Below are 18,704 nucleotides of genomic sequence, written 5' to 3'. Positions count from 1 at the left end.
GATCCATCTTTAGCACCTCCTCTCACGTGATACTTGGCAGCAGTGGGAGCCATTGACTCCTGCTGCAGTAGGTCAAATCCAGAGAGCGAGAGAGAGACACAAGTTGTGCTGTGTGTGTCAACTCAGCTTAAGATTGAGCTTGCACAAGTGCCCCCATAGTAATCAGCTTGCTGTAGGGGCCCTTGGAGAAAAGGAGGAGCCAAGATCGCTGGTGGGAGACCTCAGTAGAGGAGGTTCAGGGCCGCTCTGTGCAAAACCATTGCACAAACAGGCAAGTATACCATGTTTTGTTTTAAATAAAAAAATATTAACCTTTACAATCACTTTAACTCTAGGCAGATACAAAAAAAAATAATTTAGCCCTTTTCTTCTCAGCCTGACTGTCCCTGGCCCACCCCTTTTTTATTGATTGAATTTCAGTTCCTTTGGTTATGAAAGCTCAGCATTACGTGTGGATGTTACCTCGGGCAGTCTGGTTTCTACCGCAGTCTGCCCAGGAATGCCAACACCTCCGGACTTGACACCCACTCATTAAAGCATTGGTGATATTTGCATAGCTCCTCCCAAGAGCCGGCCCACTGCTTGCATCAGATCCTGAGAGGTTTGCTGCCTCTGCAAACACAGTTGACACTTTAACAGTCAACCCCGATTGTTTGCCATTGACACACCTGTTTGGGAATTCTTCACATTTTTGCGAATGCAGCAACAGCCCTGAAGAAGGGGAACGTCCCTGTTCCCCTGAAACGCGTTGGTTTTATGTCCTTTTTGATATTCTCAACATACCTTCCAACTTGCATCTTATTGGACACCAAGGGCTCCTTTTCTACTTACCTTTCCAAGTCTACATATGAAAAAAATGACCCTAAGGCCATACCCACAAGGGCTCACCGCCACCATACTCAAAGTGGGCACAAACCACTGGAAGGATTTTTTTTTTTTTCCTGCTCGCCCAAGTTATCACCCACCAATGACCGCTTGAGTCCAGCGCAGTCTCCAGCCCTAACAAGTTACCCGCTCATCAAGACATTTGTGATATTTGCATAACTCCTCCCAAGAGCCGCCCCACTACTTGCATCAGGTCCGAGGACTCCTGAAGCACAGTGCTGTGAGCCATGTACAGCACCCTGCTGTCTAGGGCTGCAACTATTATTTTCATAATCGATTAGTTGGCCAATTGTTTCGATTAATCGATTATTCGGTTAATAACCTTAAAAAAAAAAAAAAAAAAAAAAAAGTGTGGTGTTTAATATATGTAAAGTTTTTAAAAAAAAAAAGGAAACGTATTCCTAAATATCTCAATGCAGTGGTAAATATAAATTACCAACTTTATGGTTAGGGAGCAAAATATCTAATCCACTCTGAGAATAAGACAGAGGAGATGTACTGTATATACAATTAGAAGAGATGTACTGTATATACAATTAGAAGAGATGTACTGTATATTAGGGGTGCTGAAAGTAATCGTTGCATCGCGATTCGGGTGTCCCCGATGCGGCATCGATGCATAAAACCCTGAAAATCGATGTTTGGTGACGTCATTAGTAGCCCCGCCCCTCCCGGGAAAGCGCTCGAGAAAATTTTTAAACCGTCTTTATTTTAATAAATATATTACAAAGGATGGTGTGCCCCCGCTGTATGTGCTTTTTTAAAAAACAATGTCACTTCATACCGAACTTCGCCGGTATACGATCATGTGACTCCCGGCCCGCCCCGCCCCTCTCCGCTCTTTTCTTCGCTCTCCGCTTCCGTCTCCTGAGTCCTGACGTCAGCGGGGATTTCTCAGTCCCGCCCGCCTCTCTTCTGATACGATAACTATAGTCAGCGGGCGGGACTGAGAATTCCCCGCTGACGTCAGGACTCAGGAGACACATGAGCGGAGAGGGAAGAGGAGAGCGGAGAGGGGCGGGACGGCCGGGAGTCACATGATCGTATACCGGCGAAATTTGGTATGAAGTGACATCGTTTTTTAAAAGCACATACAGCGGGGGCACACCATCCTTTGTAATATATTTATTAAAAGAAAGTAATTGGGGGGGGGGTCAGTGATGGCTGCGTTTGGGCACAGGTGGCTGCGTTTGGGCACAGGTGGCTGCGTTTGGGCACAGGTGGCTGCGTTTGGGCACAGGTGGCTGCGTTTGGCGGGCACAAGTGGCTGCGTTTTGGCACAAGTGGCTGCGTTTTGGCACAGGTGGCTGAGTTTGGCGGGCACAAGTGGCTGCGTTTGGGCACAAGTGGCTGCGTTTGGGCACAAGTGGCTGCGTTTGGGCACAAGTGGCTGAGTTTGGGCACAGGTGGCTGCGTTTTGGAACAGGTGGCTGAGTTTGGCGGGCACAAGTGGCTGCGTTTTGGCACAGGTGGCTGCGTTTTGGCACAGGTGGCTGAGTTTGGCAGGCACAAGTGGCTGCGTTTGGGCACAGGTGGCTGCGTTTGGGCACAGGTGGCTGCGTTTGGGCACAGGTGGCTGCGTTTGGGCACAGGTGGCTGAGTTTGGGCACAGGTGGCTGAGTTTGGGCACAGGTGGCTGAGTTTGGCGGGCACAAGTGGCTGCGTTTTGGCACAGGTGGCTAAGTTTGGTGGGCACAAGTGGCTGCGTTTGGGCACAGGTGGCTGCGTTTGGGCACAGGTGGCTGCGTTTGGGCACAGGTGGCTGCGTTTGGGCACAGGTGGCTGCGTTTTTGGCACAGGTGGCTGAGTTTGGCGGGCAAAAGTGGCTGCGTTTTGGCACAGGTGGCTGAGTTTGGCTGGCACAAGTGGCTGAGTTTGGGCACAAGTGCCTGAGTTTGGGCACAAGTGCCTGAGTTTGGGCACAGGTGGCTGAGTTTGGCAGGCACAAGTGGCTGCGTTTGGGCACAGTGGCTGCGTTTGGGCACAGTGGCTGCGTTTGGGCACAAGTGGCTGCGTTTGGGCACAAGTGGCTGCGTTTGATGGGCACAAGTGGCTGCGTTTGGGCACAAGTGGCTGAGTTTGGGCACAGGTGGCTGCGTTTTGGCACAGGTGGCTGAGTTTGGCGGGCAAAAGTGGCTGCGTTTTGGCACAGGTGGCTGAGTTTGGCTGGCACAAGTGGCTGAGTTTGGGCACAGGTGGCTGCGTTTTGGCACAGTTGGCTGAGTTTGGCAGGCACAAGTGGCTGCGTTTGACGGGCACAAGTGGCTGCGTTTGACGGGGGAGGTTCAGTATTTTTCAGTTTGTTTGCACCCCCCAAAAAAATTTTGAGCACCAGCCGCCACTGGTCAGCACAGAGAACTTCACAGGGCTGTTTGTCATCTGTGGATTCTTTCCCTTTTGACCTCCCAGCAGCAGTGTGTGTGAATCTCTGTACCCTGTAGTGCACCGGATTACTGCACTTTTTAGGGAGTGAGGTTATTTTTAATTCAAAGCGTAGTTCCAGTCAATTTTTTGTTTATTAGAAGTCAGCAGCTACAAAAAAAGTGCATCTTCTGACTTTTAATAAAAAGACACTCACCTGTCCCACAATCCAGCGACGTGGCCACCCAAACCCTCCCTTCTCTCCCCCGCCTGTCCACAGCGCTGGCAATACTACTGTGGGCATCCGGCTGTGACAGCTCGCAGCTTCACAGCCGGGTGCGCATGTCTCACTGCGCTGTCCTGCATAGCCGGGCAATCTTTTGGGAACTGTGATGTGTCCCAGAAGATTGCAGGGTGGAAGGGCCACCTAGGCGGCCCAAGCGGAAGCTCGTCGGTAATCGTGATGCATCGCGGAATCGAATCGTTGACCAGATAATCGTAATCGAATCGTGAGACCAGTGAAGATGCGCAGCCCTACTGTATATACAATTAGAAGAGATGTACTGTATATACAATTAGAAGAGATATACTATTAGAGGATATATACTATTAAAGGGTGAATCTGGTAAATATCATCAGACTCAGAGATCAGTTTTTTTCATTCTGTGAATGTACAAAGAGTTTTCGTCTGAAAATTGATCCGTGTGGCCAGCATAAGGCTCGGTACAAACCTATGCAGTTTGCTTTTGATCTGTTTCTGCAGTGCGTTTTGATTTTTGCACACGTGATTTTGCTGCGATTTGCGTTTTTGCATTTTTTTTTTTTTTGGACAATTTGTTGTTGGGCAAATTTAAAAACACAAATTGCTGCGAAAACGCATTACATGCTTTTTTAGCAGCTTCTCCATTTAAGTATATTGAACCAAAAAAGCACCGGTTTGCGTTAAGAAGAAAAAAAAAAAATGTCCCTGACCCTTTCCAAATACGCAGCGGCTGAAAAAAGCATAGATGTGAACGTGTCCCATAGGAAACCATGTAAATGAACTGTAGTGCGTTTCTGCAAAAAGCACCAAAAAACACATAGATGTGAACCAGGTGTAAGATGTTTAGTAACATAATAGGGATAAAAAAAATATATATAATTAGCTCTTTAGATAATCACTACTGTAAGGGGTTCATATTTTTTTTACTGTAGAACTGTGAAAGTTATATTTACAATAACGATTTGCTCTTTGTGCTATAAAGGGTTCATTTTATTTCTTTTTAACCCCATTATGTTACTGGCCGATTAAATCGATTAATTTCATAATCGATTAGTTGTTTCAGCCCTTCTGCTGTCCCCTCCCATGCCATGATTTGCCTGCATTGCATAGAGAATCAAAGACCCAATAATGACATCACTGGGACTAAAAAGGTATGAAAAAAAAAAAAGGGGGGGGGGGGGGGGGGAGGGAATGTTTTGTTTAAAAATGTCATTAGCATTTTGGTGAAGTTGGGAAAAAAAGGGAACTAGGAGGGCAAAATATAAGCAGATTTCAGCTAAAATGAAAATTGACCCAAAAAAGGTTGTGTCCATGGTCTCTTTATAGGAAAAGCAGAATCCTGTGAAAAGGGAAAGGTTGTCTGAGACAAGTCCAGCACATCACATCCTAAGCACAGAGCCCAGGTCAGTAATAATTTATGTACTGTTCCTCTCCTAACAATGTACACTGGAAATGTTGTGGATGAGCTGCTTGTAATTGTGGGAATGGATTTTTACAGCATCCAGGCCAATTTTGGGGTGCGGGAAGATGCCAATCCGAAGTCTCGAAAAATGGGATTAAAGAGGTTCCAGGAAAACCCCGAGGCTAATTGGGGCCCAAAAGCACGCGCTAAAGCCGGGTAATAAGACATCACATGACCTTTGATGACGGGTTGCAAGGGGAGCTGTAGTCTTAATGCTTTCAATATCTACGTGTGAAAGTGGTCAGCTTATCAGTGTTTTAATAACCCAGGTTGTGTGTATAGTATGTAATTTATATGTACACAGAGCAACAATGTTTGATATACTGTAAATGTGTGTGTGTGTCAAGGTTCTGTTGTCCACAAGGGGAAGCACAAGTGTTCTATGCACACACAGTCCCATTCATGTAAAAAAAAAAAAAAAAATAAATAAAAAATTTGAAAGAGAAATAGTCAAATAAATCATACTCAACTAGGTAGATGCAGCACTAGGGGACCAATGCTGCATCCACCTAGTGGAGTATGATTTTTTTTTTTTTTTAATTTATTTTACTGAAAACCATTCTTCTCTTTCAAATGAAATTCCATAGGAAAAAACATAAATAAAAAAAAAAAAAAAAAACTAAGCGTAGTAGTATTTGATTTCTTATTCGTTTATTTTGTTAGGGGAGGCATTTCAACCAGTCTGGAAGAGAGAAGAAAGCGACACCAAAACAAGAGGAAACTCTCTCCAGAGGATATAGACTTGAAACAGTTTCCTTGCAAGAAATTCAGACAGGTCAGATTTCTATCCAGCACATGCTCTCCATCCAATGGACTACTACATATAGAATATGCTATCAAACTTTTACCGAGAGAAATAAACTACACCAAGCATGAGGCCAGTGAATTTCAAACTCTTGATTTGCATACTTGTTCAAGGTCATTGAATGTAGTGAAATACCATGACAGCCAGGAACCTTGCATCTTCAGGAGGTGGTCAGCAATGACCGCCTATATATATATATATAATATATATATATATATATATATATATATATATATATATAGCGCACCCGCAATCCACTGCAGGGTTTTTTTTTTTTAAATAAATAAAAGAAAGGTTACATAACAGAGCCTCTGGGCATTCCCCAGCTCAAAGTCCTCTGCAGGTTTCTGTATGAAATAAATGTGCATTTTTTTTTTTTTTTTTTAATTTTATTTATAACTACTTCCCGCAAACCGCCGTCATTATACGACAGTTCTTTGAAGTAGAGTACCAGGGTTATGGCAGCAGCTAGCTGCCATAACCCCGGTATTTTCTTCAATGGAGGGCGGTCCGCTTTCAGATAAAAGTGGTCTCCGCGGCACATTCGCCGCAAGATCACTTTTATCGGCGTGGGAGAGGGGATACCCTCCTGCCACTTACCGGAGCCGTCGGTAGCGGTGGAGACAATCCGATGTTCTCCCACGCAGTAGCATGGATGACTGAAGCGACGTCAAACGTCACTTCCGCCCAATGGTCTTAAAAAAGGGAAATTATTATTTTTTTTTTTATTATTGCATTTAAGTGTAAGGTTGGCCATACACCTATAGATTATCTGCAGATTTTCTATGGGTAGATGGAAAAAGTGGGAGATTCCTCCATCCACACAGTTTAGCGAACATGGAGAGATCTGTTGCACATTTTCTATCTAACCATAGAAAATCTGCAGATAATCTATAGGTGTATGGCCAGCTTAAATGTGAGATCTGAGGTCTTTGTGAACCCCAGAGCTCACATTAAAGGAGGGCCTGTCATGCTTTTTTTCCCTATTACAAGGGATGTTTACATTTCTTGTAATAGGAATAAAAGTGACCCAAAATTTTTTTTTTTTTTTTAAGGACAGTTTAAAAGTAAAGTTAAAATTTTAAAGCGCCCTGTCCCGCCAAGCTTGTGCATAGAAGCAAAAACGAGTCACGCCTGCATATGAAAACTGTGTTCATACAACACATGTGAGGTATCGCTGCGATTGTTAGAGCAAGAATAATAATTCTAGCAAAAGACCTTTTCCAACTCAAAACTAGTAACCTGTAGAAATCTTTAAAACGTCACCTATGGGGATTTTTAAGGGTTAAAGTTTGTCGCCTTTCTACGAGCAGGCGCAATTTTAATGCATGACAAGTTGGGTATCAATTTACTCAGCGTAATATCTTTCACAATTAAAAAAAAAATAAAATAAATAAAAAAATGGGCTAACTTTTAGATTCTTTTTTTTTTTAAATTTAAAAAAAAGTGTTTTTTTTTTTCCCAAATTGTGCGTATACGGTGTGCAAAAGTATTGAAACGACCGCCATTTTATTCTCTAGGGCAGTGATGGCGAACCTTGGCACCCCAGATGTTTTGGAACTACATTTCCCATGATGCTCATCCACTCTGCAGTGTAGTTGAGCATCATGGGAAATGTAGTTCCAAAACATCTGGAGTGCCAAGGTTCGCCATCACTGCTCTAGGGTGATATAAAATATATATATGTTCTAAGTAATTTTCTAGCAAAAAAAAAATAAAAAAAACGAATGATTAACTTGTAAACAAGCAGTTTGAAAAATAGGCCTGGCCCGTTAAGTGGTATCCATAGTTTGTGCCCTGGTGGGAGATTTTAACTTTCTTCCTGTAAAAAAAAAAAAAAAGGGCAACAGGAAGTGACAAAAATCCTTTTAGATAGTTATGACTTGGGATTAGGTGTACCAATTGAAAGATTTTTGTGGTTACAAAAGTAGCATTTTGGATTTTCCATACCAGTCACAGGTCACACAGAAACTAAAAGGGGTTATTTTACCACTGGGGACATACACTTTTGCATCACAGTACCACATGTAAAGTGAGTCAATATTAATTTTGAATGGTACGTTACACACACCTGGCACCCAACACACCTGTTTTGTTGGGTGCCACAAGGCAATTCATGGTAGTGCATTGCGTTAGAAAAAAAGTTTCCGGTATGACTTGCAGTAGCAGTCCATTCTTTTTAATGAGCCCAAATATACAGGACCTGCAAAAAATCTTCCCTGGGAGCCCCAGCTACTGCGTACGGCCACACATAGAGCTTGCGTAAACCCATGCATGCACACAGTCGTACAACCTCCAAAACATAGGAGGTCTATGGTCAGGGTTGTACATTCATGCACATGTTTATACAAGTACAGCTGCACTGTCTAAACAGCTGTACATAGTAACAAAGGCTTTCAGAGAAGATTTATTGTAGGTGCTTGTTCATTGTATGCTCCTCTAGTGGCTATATTCTTAAAGTTACACTTTTTTTTTTTTACATATTTTTCCTTCCTTTCCTCTAAGGGTTCCTGTGACCTCGGAGATGACTGCCGTTACTCTCACACGCTCCCAGATTCGGAAATGAAGCCCCAAGATGATCCTGTATCAGAACATGAAACACCACCCTGCTGAGGATTACTTTACCTGCATGGATACTGCAGTACTGAATGTGGCAATCTAATAAACTTATGAACTCTCCAGCCTGTTAATGTAGCTGGACTCTGACAACAGAGCTCACATGGCAGCGTGCTTGTTTTTTTTTTTATATTGATCAAATTTTATTTACCACTCTGAAAAATAAAAAGGCAGAATTTTTATGTTGGCGTAACAAAATAGAATGGACTTTATTTTTTTACATTTTGGTAGATAGTGGTATAGTATACATCCAGCAAGGCACTTTGTTTTCAGGCAGCCACCCCCGTTATGGGCTGTCCCACTCTGCATATTTTTTGTATTGCACTGTCGCAAGGAACGTGCGGATTTCCATCGGTTTAAGAGTGACACTTGTGGGGTCCAGGTCCAAACTGCTGTTTTCAGGGTTTGGGATGGAGCCTAGAAAGAAGATAAATTGGTTAAGGTGTATCTGTGCTGAGAGAGATATGTAGGTTGCCTGTGCTGACCTACTACTGAAAATGCTACTTCCCTGGCTTCTAAAAGTGGTAGTAAAGTGTACAAAAAAAAAAAAAAACGCTGCAAGGTAAAGGCATAATGGGCTAGTATGCATTGGCTACCAGCACACTATGTAAGACTTCCCTTGAAGTGAAGCCCTCCAGTGGTGCTGCGTCACAGCTTCCATCTTCACCTGGTCTTCCTTCCGGCTATATATGGGCTGCTTGAATGGCTGAGCTGCGATGACGTCACTGTTTACAGTTATGCCATTCCTTAAGAGGTGAAGTCGTCAGCTACTGCTCCCTAGATTAACTCCTAAACGTGCACTGTTAGTAGATATTCACTTAACTTACAGGTAAGCATTATTCTAAGCTTACCTGTACGTTAAAATAAAAATTCTGATTTTACTACCGCTTTAAAAAAAAAAAAGGTACTGACCCAGAACAAGCATGCAGTATGCGATAGGACTCCTGATTAGTATACCTGTTCTAGGTCAGTGACACCAAGTATTGACACCATTGGGTCTGTAAAGCAATCAAGCAACTAGCATTTATAGAAGAGCTTCCTACTGTAAAGGTTTCCTTTAGGCCCCGTTCACACCTGAGTGATTTTCTGCTTCAAGCTCTAAAAGACTCAAACCAAATCCCATTCATTTAAATGGCTCCTGTTTACATATGAGCATTCTGTCACCTGAAGCAAAACACTAGTTGCTCAAAAAAAAAAAAAAAAAAAAAAAAAAAAAATCATATATGAGCTCAGATGAGTGGTTACATGCAACCACTAGTGGCAATGGTCATCAATTTGTACACAGTAAAAATCTGACAGTTGCTAGCGGCACACAGGCATTGTATAATACCACTGGCAAGATTTTACTGAATCTCACCAGTGACCATGTGAATGTAGCCTAACAGCAAGGATTTGCATTGTACAACACAAAAGCAGCAGCTGTCCAAATGCAACAGCTATTTTATAAGATGACACTTACAGATCTTTTGTAAGTGTCATTGAGTAACTACAATGTATTTCAAATTAAATTTTATTTAATTCATATAACAGTGTAAGAAACCTTTCAAATTATTTTTTTTCTAAATAAACTTTATATTCCCATCTATCCCCTTATTAGCACTTTTCACTAGTCCCCTCTTGATTCTTTCAATTGGTCCTTTCATGCGATAGGTCAATAGGAAATCATGGTACATGCATTAGACTGAGCTCATTTGGTGACAAACATAGAAGTAATGGCTTCTATGAATGCTAGACATCTAATATGATTAAAATTAGTCATTGCGGTGGTTTCCTTATCTATTAATCCTAAACAGCAAGACCAGTTCTGATTTCATTTAACCACTTAACCTCAACCTCTGAAAGATTTACCCCCCCACCCCCCTTCATGACCAGGCCATTTTTTGAGATACGGCACGGCGTTACTTTAACTGACAATTGCACAGTCATGCAACACCGTACCAAAATAGAGCTTTCTTTTGGTGGTATTTGAATACCACCTTTGTATTGTTTATAGCACAAAAACGATAAGATAATTAAATAATAATATCTCTCTCTCTATCTATATCTCTATCTCATTTTTTTTTTTTTTTTTTTTATTATGTTTTACTCTGCAATAAAAAAAAAAAAAAAAAAAAATCCCAATAAGCATATACTGATTGTTGCCGCTAGAACATTTGCTTAAACCAAACTATGGAATTTTTTTTTTATACTAATAATGGCAATCAGCAATTTATATTAGGAGGAAGAAGAAGAAGAAGAAGAAGAAGAAGAAGAAGAAGAAGAAGAGACACTGTCTGGGAAGGGGTTAAATGTGTGCCTAGGCAGTGTTTGTGTTTACTATGTGTGCTGCTTTCTCTAGGGGAAGAAATGAATTCTAGTCCCTGCTTTGCAGACGCACAGAATTCATCCCTTTTCCCCTGTCAGAACGGGGAATCTTCCTTTTTTACATAGGCAGAACCTCATTCTGTGTTTACTGACGATCGGCAGGTGCCTGGGGACATTGAGTGCCCGGCGCCCACATATCAGCTTCTACTGTGTATTATCACAGCAGGAGTGGCCTGCATATGCCCCCTGCAGGCGGAAGTGCAGAATTGCATATATGCGTGGTCCTGCACAAAGCTGCAGCCCTGTAGCAGTAAAAGTGCTATAGGGCGGTCAGCAAGCGGTTAATAAGATGCTGTACAAACCAATCCTGGGTCAGTCTGATTGTCCAGAAAGATTCTGCATCTGATCACAGGTCCTTTAAAAATATTTACTTCCTGTCTTTAGCAGCCCCTCACCTTTCTGTGTTTTCCATTGCATGCGCTTCATCTTCTCCTTCAGCAGATTAGCAGCCAGTGTTGTTTCTTTGAAATCAGACAATGACAGGGAAGAGAAGAGCTCCTGGAATTGGGAGTTATATGTTAAAATGTGTTTAAAAAGGAATTGTCTGTGTTACTTAAAGCAGCAACAAAGATAAAATGAAAAGATTTAAGCTAAAATAAGAGCCAGTGATGGTCTCACCTTCAGATTCACCGTGATGGGCTGGGAGTGATTACCACTTTCATGTCCTTGGAAGGGGTGCTCCAGACGTAGTAGAATCGTATTGGGCTCATGCTGAGCGAAGGTGAGCAGGTGGAGGTTGTCAGGGAGCGGAGCTCGTAGAGCTGAAAACTGAGTAGTAATAAAATGTTAGCATGGGTGGAACGGTTTTATATAAATGGGCTATTGTCTTTTACATCCAGTCTGATTATGGGCTTTCTGCAGACTTCTTCATTTTAAATGATACACTGAAGAGCACTGATCGGATGCCGTTCGGTTGCCGGTTTTCCAGCATGCGCATTTGACAAGCCAGTCGTGAGATCGGCTATTGTTGAACAAAGACCTGTACACACGGGCCAAATGTTGGCAGTCTACTGTATCGGCTGATTTTGGCCCATGCATACAGGGCATTACTCTGCAAATACAGTATCTCTCAAAAGTGAGTACACCCCTCACATTTTTGTAAATATATTCTATCTTTTCATGTGACAACACTGAAGAAATGACACTTTTCTACAATGTAAAGTAGTGAGTGTACAGCTTGTATAACAGTGTAAATTTGCTGTCCCCTCAAAATAACTCAACACACAGCCATTAATGTCTAAACCGCTGGCAACAAAAGTAAGTACACCCCCTACGTGAAAAAGTCCAAACTGGGCCCAAAGTGTCAATATTTTGTGTGGCCACCATTATTTTCCAGCACTGCCTGAACCCTCTTGGGCATGGAGTTCACCAGAGCTTCACAGGTTGTCACTGGAGTCCTCTTCCACTCCTCCATGATGACATCACAGAGCTGGTGGATGTTAGAGACCTTGCGCTCCTCCACCTTCCATTTGAGGATGCCCCACAGATGCTCAATAGGGTTTAGATCTGGAGACATGCTTGGCCAGTCCATCACCTTTACCCTCAGCTTCTTTAGCAAGGCAGTGGTCATCTTGGAGGTGTGTTTGGGGTCGTTATCATGTTGGAATACTGCCCTGCGGCCCAGTCTCTGAAGGAAGGGGATCATGCTCTGCTTCAGTATGTCACAGTACATGTTGGCATTCATGGTTCCCTCAATGAATTGTAGCTCCCCAGTGCAGGCAGCACTCATGCAGCCCCAGACCATGACACTCCCACCACCATGCTTGACTGTAGGCAAGACACACTTGTCTTTGTACTCATCCGGTTGCCACCATCTAAACCAAATAGGTTTATCTTGGTCTCATCAGACCACAGGTCATGGTTCCCGTAATCCATGTCCTTAGTCTGCTTGTCTTCAGAAAACTGTTTGCGGGCTTTCTTGTGCATCATCTTTAGAAGAGGCTTTCTTCTGTGATGACAGACATGCAGACCAATTTGATGCAGTATGCGGAGTATGGTCTGAGCACTGACAGGCTGACCCCCCACCCCTTCAACCTCTGCAGCAATGCTGGCAGCACTCATACGTCTATTTCCCAAAGACAACCTCTGGATAGGACACTGAGCACATGCACTCAACCTCTTTGGTCGACCATGGCGAGGCTTGTTCTGAGTGGAACCTGTCCTGTTAAGTCTTGGCCACCATGCTGCAACTCAATTTCAGGGTCTTACTAATCTTCTTATAGCCTAGGCCAGTGATGGTGAACCTTGGCACCCCAGATGTTTTGGAACTGCATTTCCCATGATTCTCATGCACTCTGCAGTATAGTTGAGCATCATGGGAAATGTAGTTCCAAAACATCTGGGATGCCAAGGTTCACCATCACTGGCCTAGGCCATCTTTATGTAAAGCAACAATTTTTTTTTTCAGATCCTCAGAGTTCTTTGCCATGAGGTGCCATGTTGAACTTCCAGGGACCAGTATGAGAGAGTGAGAGAGATAACACCAAGTGTAACACACCTGCTCCCCATTCACACCTGAGACCTTGTAACACGAGTCACATGACACTGAGGAGGGAAAATGGCTAATTGGGCCCAATTTGAACATTTTCACTTTTGTTGCCAGCGGTTTAGACATTAATTGCTGTGTGTTGTTATTTTGAGGGGACAGCAAATTTACACTGTTATACAAGCTGTACACTCACTACTTTACATTGTAGCAAAGTAATTTCTTCAGTGTTGTCACAACAAAAGATATAATAAAATATTTACAAAAATGTGAGCGGTTTACCATACCTGTTGATCGCTCCAGAAGCTGGAAAATCACTGTAATAGACACCGCTACTCCAGTGATTTCCACTGTTTCCGGGTTCCATGCCAAGTAGCTGCCCTACTACATTGTAAACACAGGAGGTTGGCCACTCGGCCTGAGCACCAATCACAGAATGCATTCATTGAGAAAATGCAAACCATTCTCTAATTAGATGAGGGAGATCATGACACCACTGCCCCGCCTCCTCACCTTGTCCAATCAGAGAAAGCTTTGCATTAATTAAGAAAAGTCAAATTGATCTCTGAATGGTGTCTGTGCCTAGCTGCCAACCTCCTGTGTTCACAATGTAAAAAGGCAGCCACTTGGCACAGGACCCAGAAGTGGAGACCACCATAGTAGCAGTGCCTGCTTACATTTCCAGCTTCTAGAGGGCTCCAACAGGTTTGGTATAGGCAGAGTCAAACTTGGAATTCTTATTTAAGTTTCAATAGTTTAAGGATTTTAAGGAAAAAACAAAAACAAAAAAAACCAACCAAACATCTTATAGCAGAAAATGATTGAAAAGTTAATTGCAATCACCTGGTTGATTGACCTCTGATGACTTCTGTAGGGTGCCCCTTGACCGGTGGAAATGATAATTTGGGGCGACAAGTACTGCTGCAAGGCCAGTTTCCGGTGAACATCAGCAGAGGCCTCTGGGGTGTCCAGTACCAGAAGGTGTTTCCCGCGGACCACAAGACCCTCCCCGTACTGTCCCAGCTCCATCAGCGGCTCGTCTACCCCGCGATTATCATCATGCAGGAGACGTCTGTGGACCTGGCAACAAAAAGCACACCATGGCTGTTAAATAGTGATAAAGCAAGGAGAATTAGGAGATCACTCAAATCTGAGGTTTATTATTAGGATTGATGCTGGAGAGTCAAATTGCTCACCTCTACCTGTGTCATTCAGAACCCTGGTGGTGAAAAGTCTGCACAGCTGCATGTTTTTACATTTAATTTACACAATGGAGTATGCAACAGATTAATCAGGACAACCCATATTGGCCTGAAGAAAAGCAATCACAAAAAAACAAAAACCCACAAACACACAGGTATACATGTCCAGCCCAGTCTCAAATGTATATGGCTACAGATCTGATACTTCCAACAATCCTTTCAATGACAAAGCCAAGTCCAAGTCCAGAATCCCCTTTTACGGCACTGTACTAAAGCTTGCGTGTTTTCAAAAGCACTCACCATGAGCTCCACCGAGCCGTCCACAATGCTGGACCCTCCTTGGGATCGATCGGTCAAAACTGTCAGCTGGATATTTTTATCCTGGAAGAGACAAACCGCTTTACTCCTCCTGTGATTTTGCCACAACATTGCTACATTTAAGATTTTTTTTTTTTTATATTATATTTACCCAACATGCACACCCACCAATACAGTAAATGATCATTCTATAACAGTGTGGATAAAAATCAACGATTTTGTTTTTTCTTAAATCAAAAACAAATTTTCTTGATTTAAATCCGATTTTTTTTGTTGATGTTTATCAAATTTATTTCAATAAAAATGCTTTTGGAGTAAAAAAAAAAAAAAAAAAAAAAAAAAAAAAATCTATCTAAAAGATAGTTTTCTATTTAAAGTGGTTGTAAACCCTTTACAACCACTTTTACCTGTAGGCGCTTGAAATATCTCCCAGATCTGCACGGTCTAGGAGATATTTGCAAATCGCCATAGGGAGATTTTTTCTGCGCATGCGCCGGAGTTAGAAAGGGCACACTGCCGTTTCTAGCTCGGGTCATGCCGTTAAAGGCGGCTCCCGGGCGTGACGTCACGCGACTCCGGCCAGTCACAGAGCCGGGAGTTCGCGGCCCCAGAAGGAAGAAGGGTGAAGAATGGACGCTCGCTACTAGTGAGGAAGACGGGGACATCGCGGGCTTCTCCTGCAGGTAAGTGTCACATAATGGGCTACTATGTGATGCATAGTATCCCATTATGCTTTACCTTTGCAGGGAAACAAAAGGAGGAAGTAACAGCCATCAGGGTTTACTTCCTCTAAGATACATTAATCATTTTTATTCAGCATGAAATGAAGCATGAGGCTGTATATTCTACAATATTTACATTTTTGGTAAACTCAGCTTATTATTCTAGATAGGAAACCTTCATTTTGTTTGCAAATATTAAAGATTCTAACTACCAGCAAGAATTAAGTCCTTACATTTAAAGAGCACCTGTCATTTCAGATCCATCATGGCAGCGTCTGTTAGCGGGCATCCAATCACCTGCTGCCGCCACGTCCCTCACCTTGTTGTGTCACTTCCGCATCACCAGCTGTCCCATTAAAGTGAATGGGACTGTCGGTGAGTCAACAGAGAGTCAGAGGAGGAGCCTCTGCAGGACAGAGATGACAGGTGCTCTTTAAAAATTAGGATCTAAAATCGAGTTGATTTAAATCACTAGTAAAAAAGCTTGCTTTCAATCAAATTCACCCCGATCTATAATCACCAGACATGCATACCCACTATAGAGCATATGGTGATTCTCCTTTCACCCGACACACATTCAGCATATGACGAGTCTTCACTCACCTGCCACACACACCCATTATACAATATATCATATTGGGAGTCTCCCTTCACCCATCATACAGAAATTCTCCATTTACCCAATACAGTACAGCACATTGTGATTATCCTTACATGTAATAAGCGCACCCACCCTACAGCACATGGTGCTTCTCCCTTCATCTGACTTGTGTGTACAACCTACAGCACATGGTCATTTTACATTCACCTGAAACACATAACCATCGTACATATGCTATATTGTCAAAAGTATTGGGACTACCACCTTATCACGCACATGAACTTTTTTTTTTTTTTTTTTTTTTTTTTTTTTTTAAGTATAGCCATGGCAATAGTACACAGGAAGCTACAGCGTCACTATTCCATAGGGTGCAAGAAAAAAAAAAAAAATAAGGAACGCTTCACGAATTTGCGTGACATCCTTGCGCTGGGGCCATGCTAATCTTCTCTATAATCGTTCAAATTTTAGTATATGTCCTGCCGAAATGAGGACACACACATTAATTTCAATATTGAGTTGGCCCACCCTTTGCAGCTATAACAGCTTCAACTCTTCTGGGAAGGCTGTCCACAAGGTTTAGGAGTGTGTCTATGGGAATGTTTGACCATTCTTCCAGAAGAGCATTTGTGAGGTCAGGCACTGATGTTGGACGAGAAGGCCTGGCTCACAGTCTCTGCTTTAATTCATCCCAAAGGTGTTCTATTGGGTTGAGGTCAGGACTCTGAAGGACAGCCAAGTTCCTCCTCCCCAAACTCGCTCATCAATGTCTTTATGGACCTTGCTTTGTGCTCTGGTGCGCATTCATATTGCAACAGGAAGGGGTCATCCCCAAACTGTTCCCACAAAGTTGGGAGCATGAAATTGTCCAAAATGTCTTGGGTATGCTGACGTCTTCAGTGTTCCCTTCACTGGAACTAAGCAGGCTAAGCCCAACAGCATAAACCCCAACCCCCCCCACCACCAAATGATTTGGACCAGTGCATGAAGAAAGGTCTACAAAAGACATGGTTCTGCGAGTTTGGGGTGGAGGAACTTGACTGGCCTACACAGAGTCCTGACTTTGAGATGAATTAGAGCAGAGACTGTGAGCCAGGCCTTCTCGTCCAACATCAGTGCCTGATCTCACAAATGCTCTTCTGAAAGAATGGTCAAACATTCCCATAGACACACTCCTAAACCTTGTGGACAGCCTTCCCAGAAGAGTTGAAGCTGTTATAGCTGCAATGGGAGGGCCAACTCAATACCGAAGACTGGGATGCCATTAAAGTTCATGTGCGTGTAAAGGCAGGCGTCCCAATACTTTTGGTAATATAGTGTGTGTCAATTTTCTCTTCACTGGATATGCACATCCACCATACATCACATGGTGATTCTTCCTTCACCCAATATGTGCAACCACGACCATCTAAGCTGTTACCATTTACTACAGGCTTGTTTTTAAAGCCCTTAAGGTGAGGGCACACCAGAAGGGGGAGAGTGCACATTGCATGAAGATACCATTTGTATCACTTTTTTCTTTGATAGGTTTATGTCTTGCTTGTCAATATTAAGGACTGTGTATATAAACACTGAGCACTTGCACTATAACTGGGGATATTTTACATAATATCTTATGTTTATTACGTATTTTTAGTATATTATATATATTTTTTAGCGCTGCACGTTGGGTGTATATGTCAATATGTGCACCCACCATACAGCAGAGGGCTGATCTCTATTCGACCCCCACAGCAAAATGGTCATTTTCCCTTGACTCAATATGCAAATCCATCATACAGCACATGGCGATTCCCCCTTCACCTGACACACACACACTAATATATATATATATATTAGTGTGTGTGTCAGGTGAAGGGGGAATCGCCATGTGCTGTATGATGGATTTGCATATTTTGTGTATATATATATATATATACACACACACACACACACACACACGCCCCATCTCTCCATTATTTATATTGTAAAGCGCTGCGTAAACTGTTGGCGCTATATAAATCCTGAATAATAATAATAATAATAATTATTGGCAATGTGAGAATAGTCAGGATTGTGATCTTTGTCCGTTTTTACTTTACCCGCAAATTGGCCAATAACTTTTCACCTTCTACCACATTAGACTGTCAAACACTTTATATCCAGCTAAATAATGGCACACATGCTCCAAAAACGTTTATAAAACAGGCAACAGTTAATATATGGTGAATATTATGTGGACACTGTTCAAAATGTCTGTCACTCCATATGAATGCCGATGGTTTCGAGATAGGATGTCAAACAAGCTCAACACGTGTAATGATCGAGGTTTTCCACATTGTGTACCCTACAGAGAAGAAGGGGCTATGGACGCTCTCAGGGCACCTCCACATATCACTCACCTTGATAAAGATGCGGCTGTTTACTGGGTAATAGTTCCCGGCCACTGGTTCTGTCTGATGGAAAGCCCAGGTTTTACGGGAATTTCTCCTATAATTAAAACACCACCGATAACTGATTACTAAGACACAATAAAATAAAAACGATCGTACACACTATTATCTCATTGTACAATCTCTTCCAGATCCACCAACAACTATGCAGGAGAATTCATAAAAGAAATACAATGTATACAGCTCTATGGA

The 18,704-nt window shown here is 42.6% G+C and overlaps 2 protein-coding genes and 1 non-coding gene across 5 annotated transcripts in view; 1 reads left to right on the top strand and 2 right to left on the bottom strand.

Moving 5' to 3' along the window:
• TRMT1 (tRNA methyltransferase 1) overlaps window positions 1–8,594 on the top strand; it is a 40,737-nt gene extending 32,143 nt beyond the window's left edge. For all 3 annotated transcript variants that reach the window (XM_073622732.1, XM_073622731.1, XM_073622733.1), the window contains exons 14-17: window positions 4,835–4,911; window positions 5,007–5,126; window positions 5,634–5,745; window positions 8,281–8,594. In XM_073622732.1, the coding sequence (XP_073478833.1) occupies window positions 4,835–4,911; window positions 5,007–5,126; window positions 5,634–5,745; window positions 8,281–8,388 (417 nt within the window). In that variant the 3' untranslated portion in view covers window positions 8,389–8,594. The remainder of the gene's footprint in view (window positions 1–4,834; window positions 4,912–5,006; window positions 5,127–5,633; window positions 5,746–8,280) is intronic.
• Window positions 8,568–18,704, bottom strand: part of MAN2B1 (mannosidase alpha class 2B member 1) — a 52,975-nt gene continuing 42,838 nt past the window's right edge. Inside the window, exons 19-24 of the mRNA XM_073622730.1 lie at window positions 18,462–18,549; window positions 14,743–14,823; window positions 14,084–14,320; window positions 11,374–11,523; window positions 11,151–11,253; window positions 8,568–8,808 (exon numbers count right to left, since the gene is read on the bottom strand). Coding sequence (XP_073478831.1) covers window positions 8,678–8,808; window positions 11,151–11,253; window positions 11,374–11,523; window positions 14,084–14,320; window positions 14,743–14,823; window positions 18,462–18,549 — 790 coding nt within the window. The 3' untranslated portion in view covers window positions 8,568–8,677. The remainder of the gene's footprint in view (window positions 8,809–11,150; window positions 11,254–11,373; window positions 11,524–14,083; window positions 14,321–14,742; window positions 14,824–18,461; window positions 18,550–18,704) is intronic.
• LOC141135733 (U6 spliceosomal RNA) lies at window positions 16,468–16,575 on the bottom strand. Its single transcript, XR_012243592.1, has one exon. It is a non-coding gene; the product is annotated as a U6 spliceosomal RNA (small nuclear RNA).

The sequence above is a fragment of the Aquarana catesbeiana genome, linkage group LG03 (genome assembly GCF_042186555.1).
Source record: "Aquarana catesbeiana isolate 2022-GZ linkage group LG03, ASM4218655v1, whole genome shotgun sequence".
Lineage (NCBI taxonomy): Eukaryota > Metazoa > Chordata > Amphibia > Anura > Ranidae > Aquarana > Aquarana catesbeiana.
This window is presented reverse-complemented; position numbering and strand designations above follow the sequence as displayed.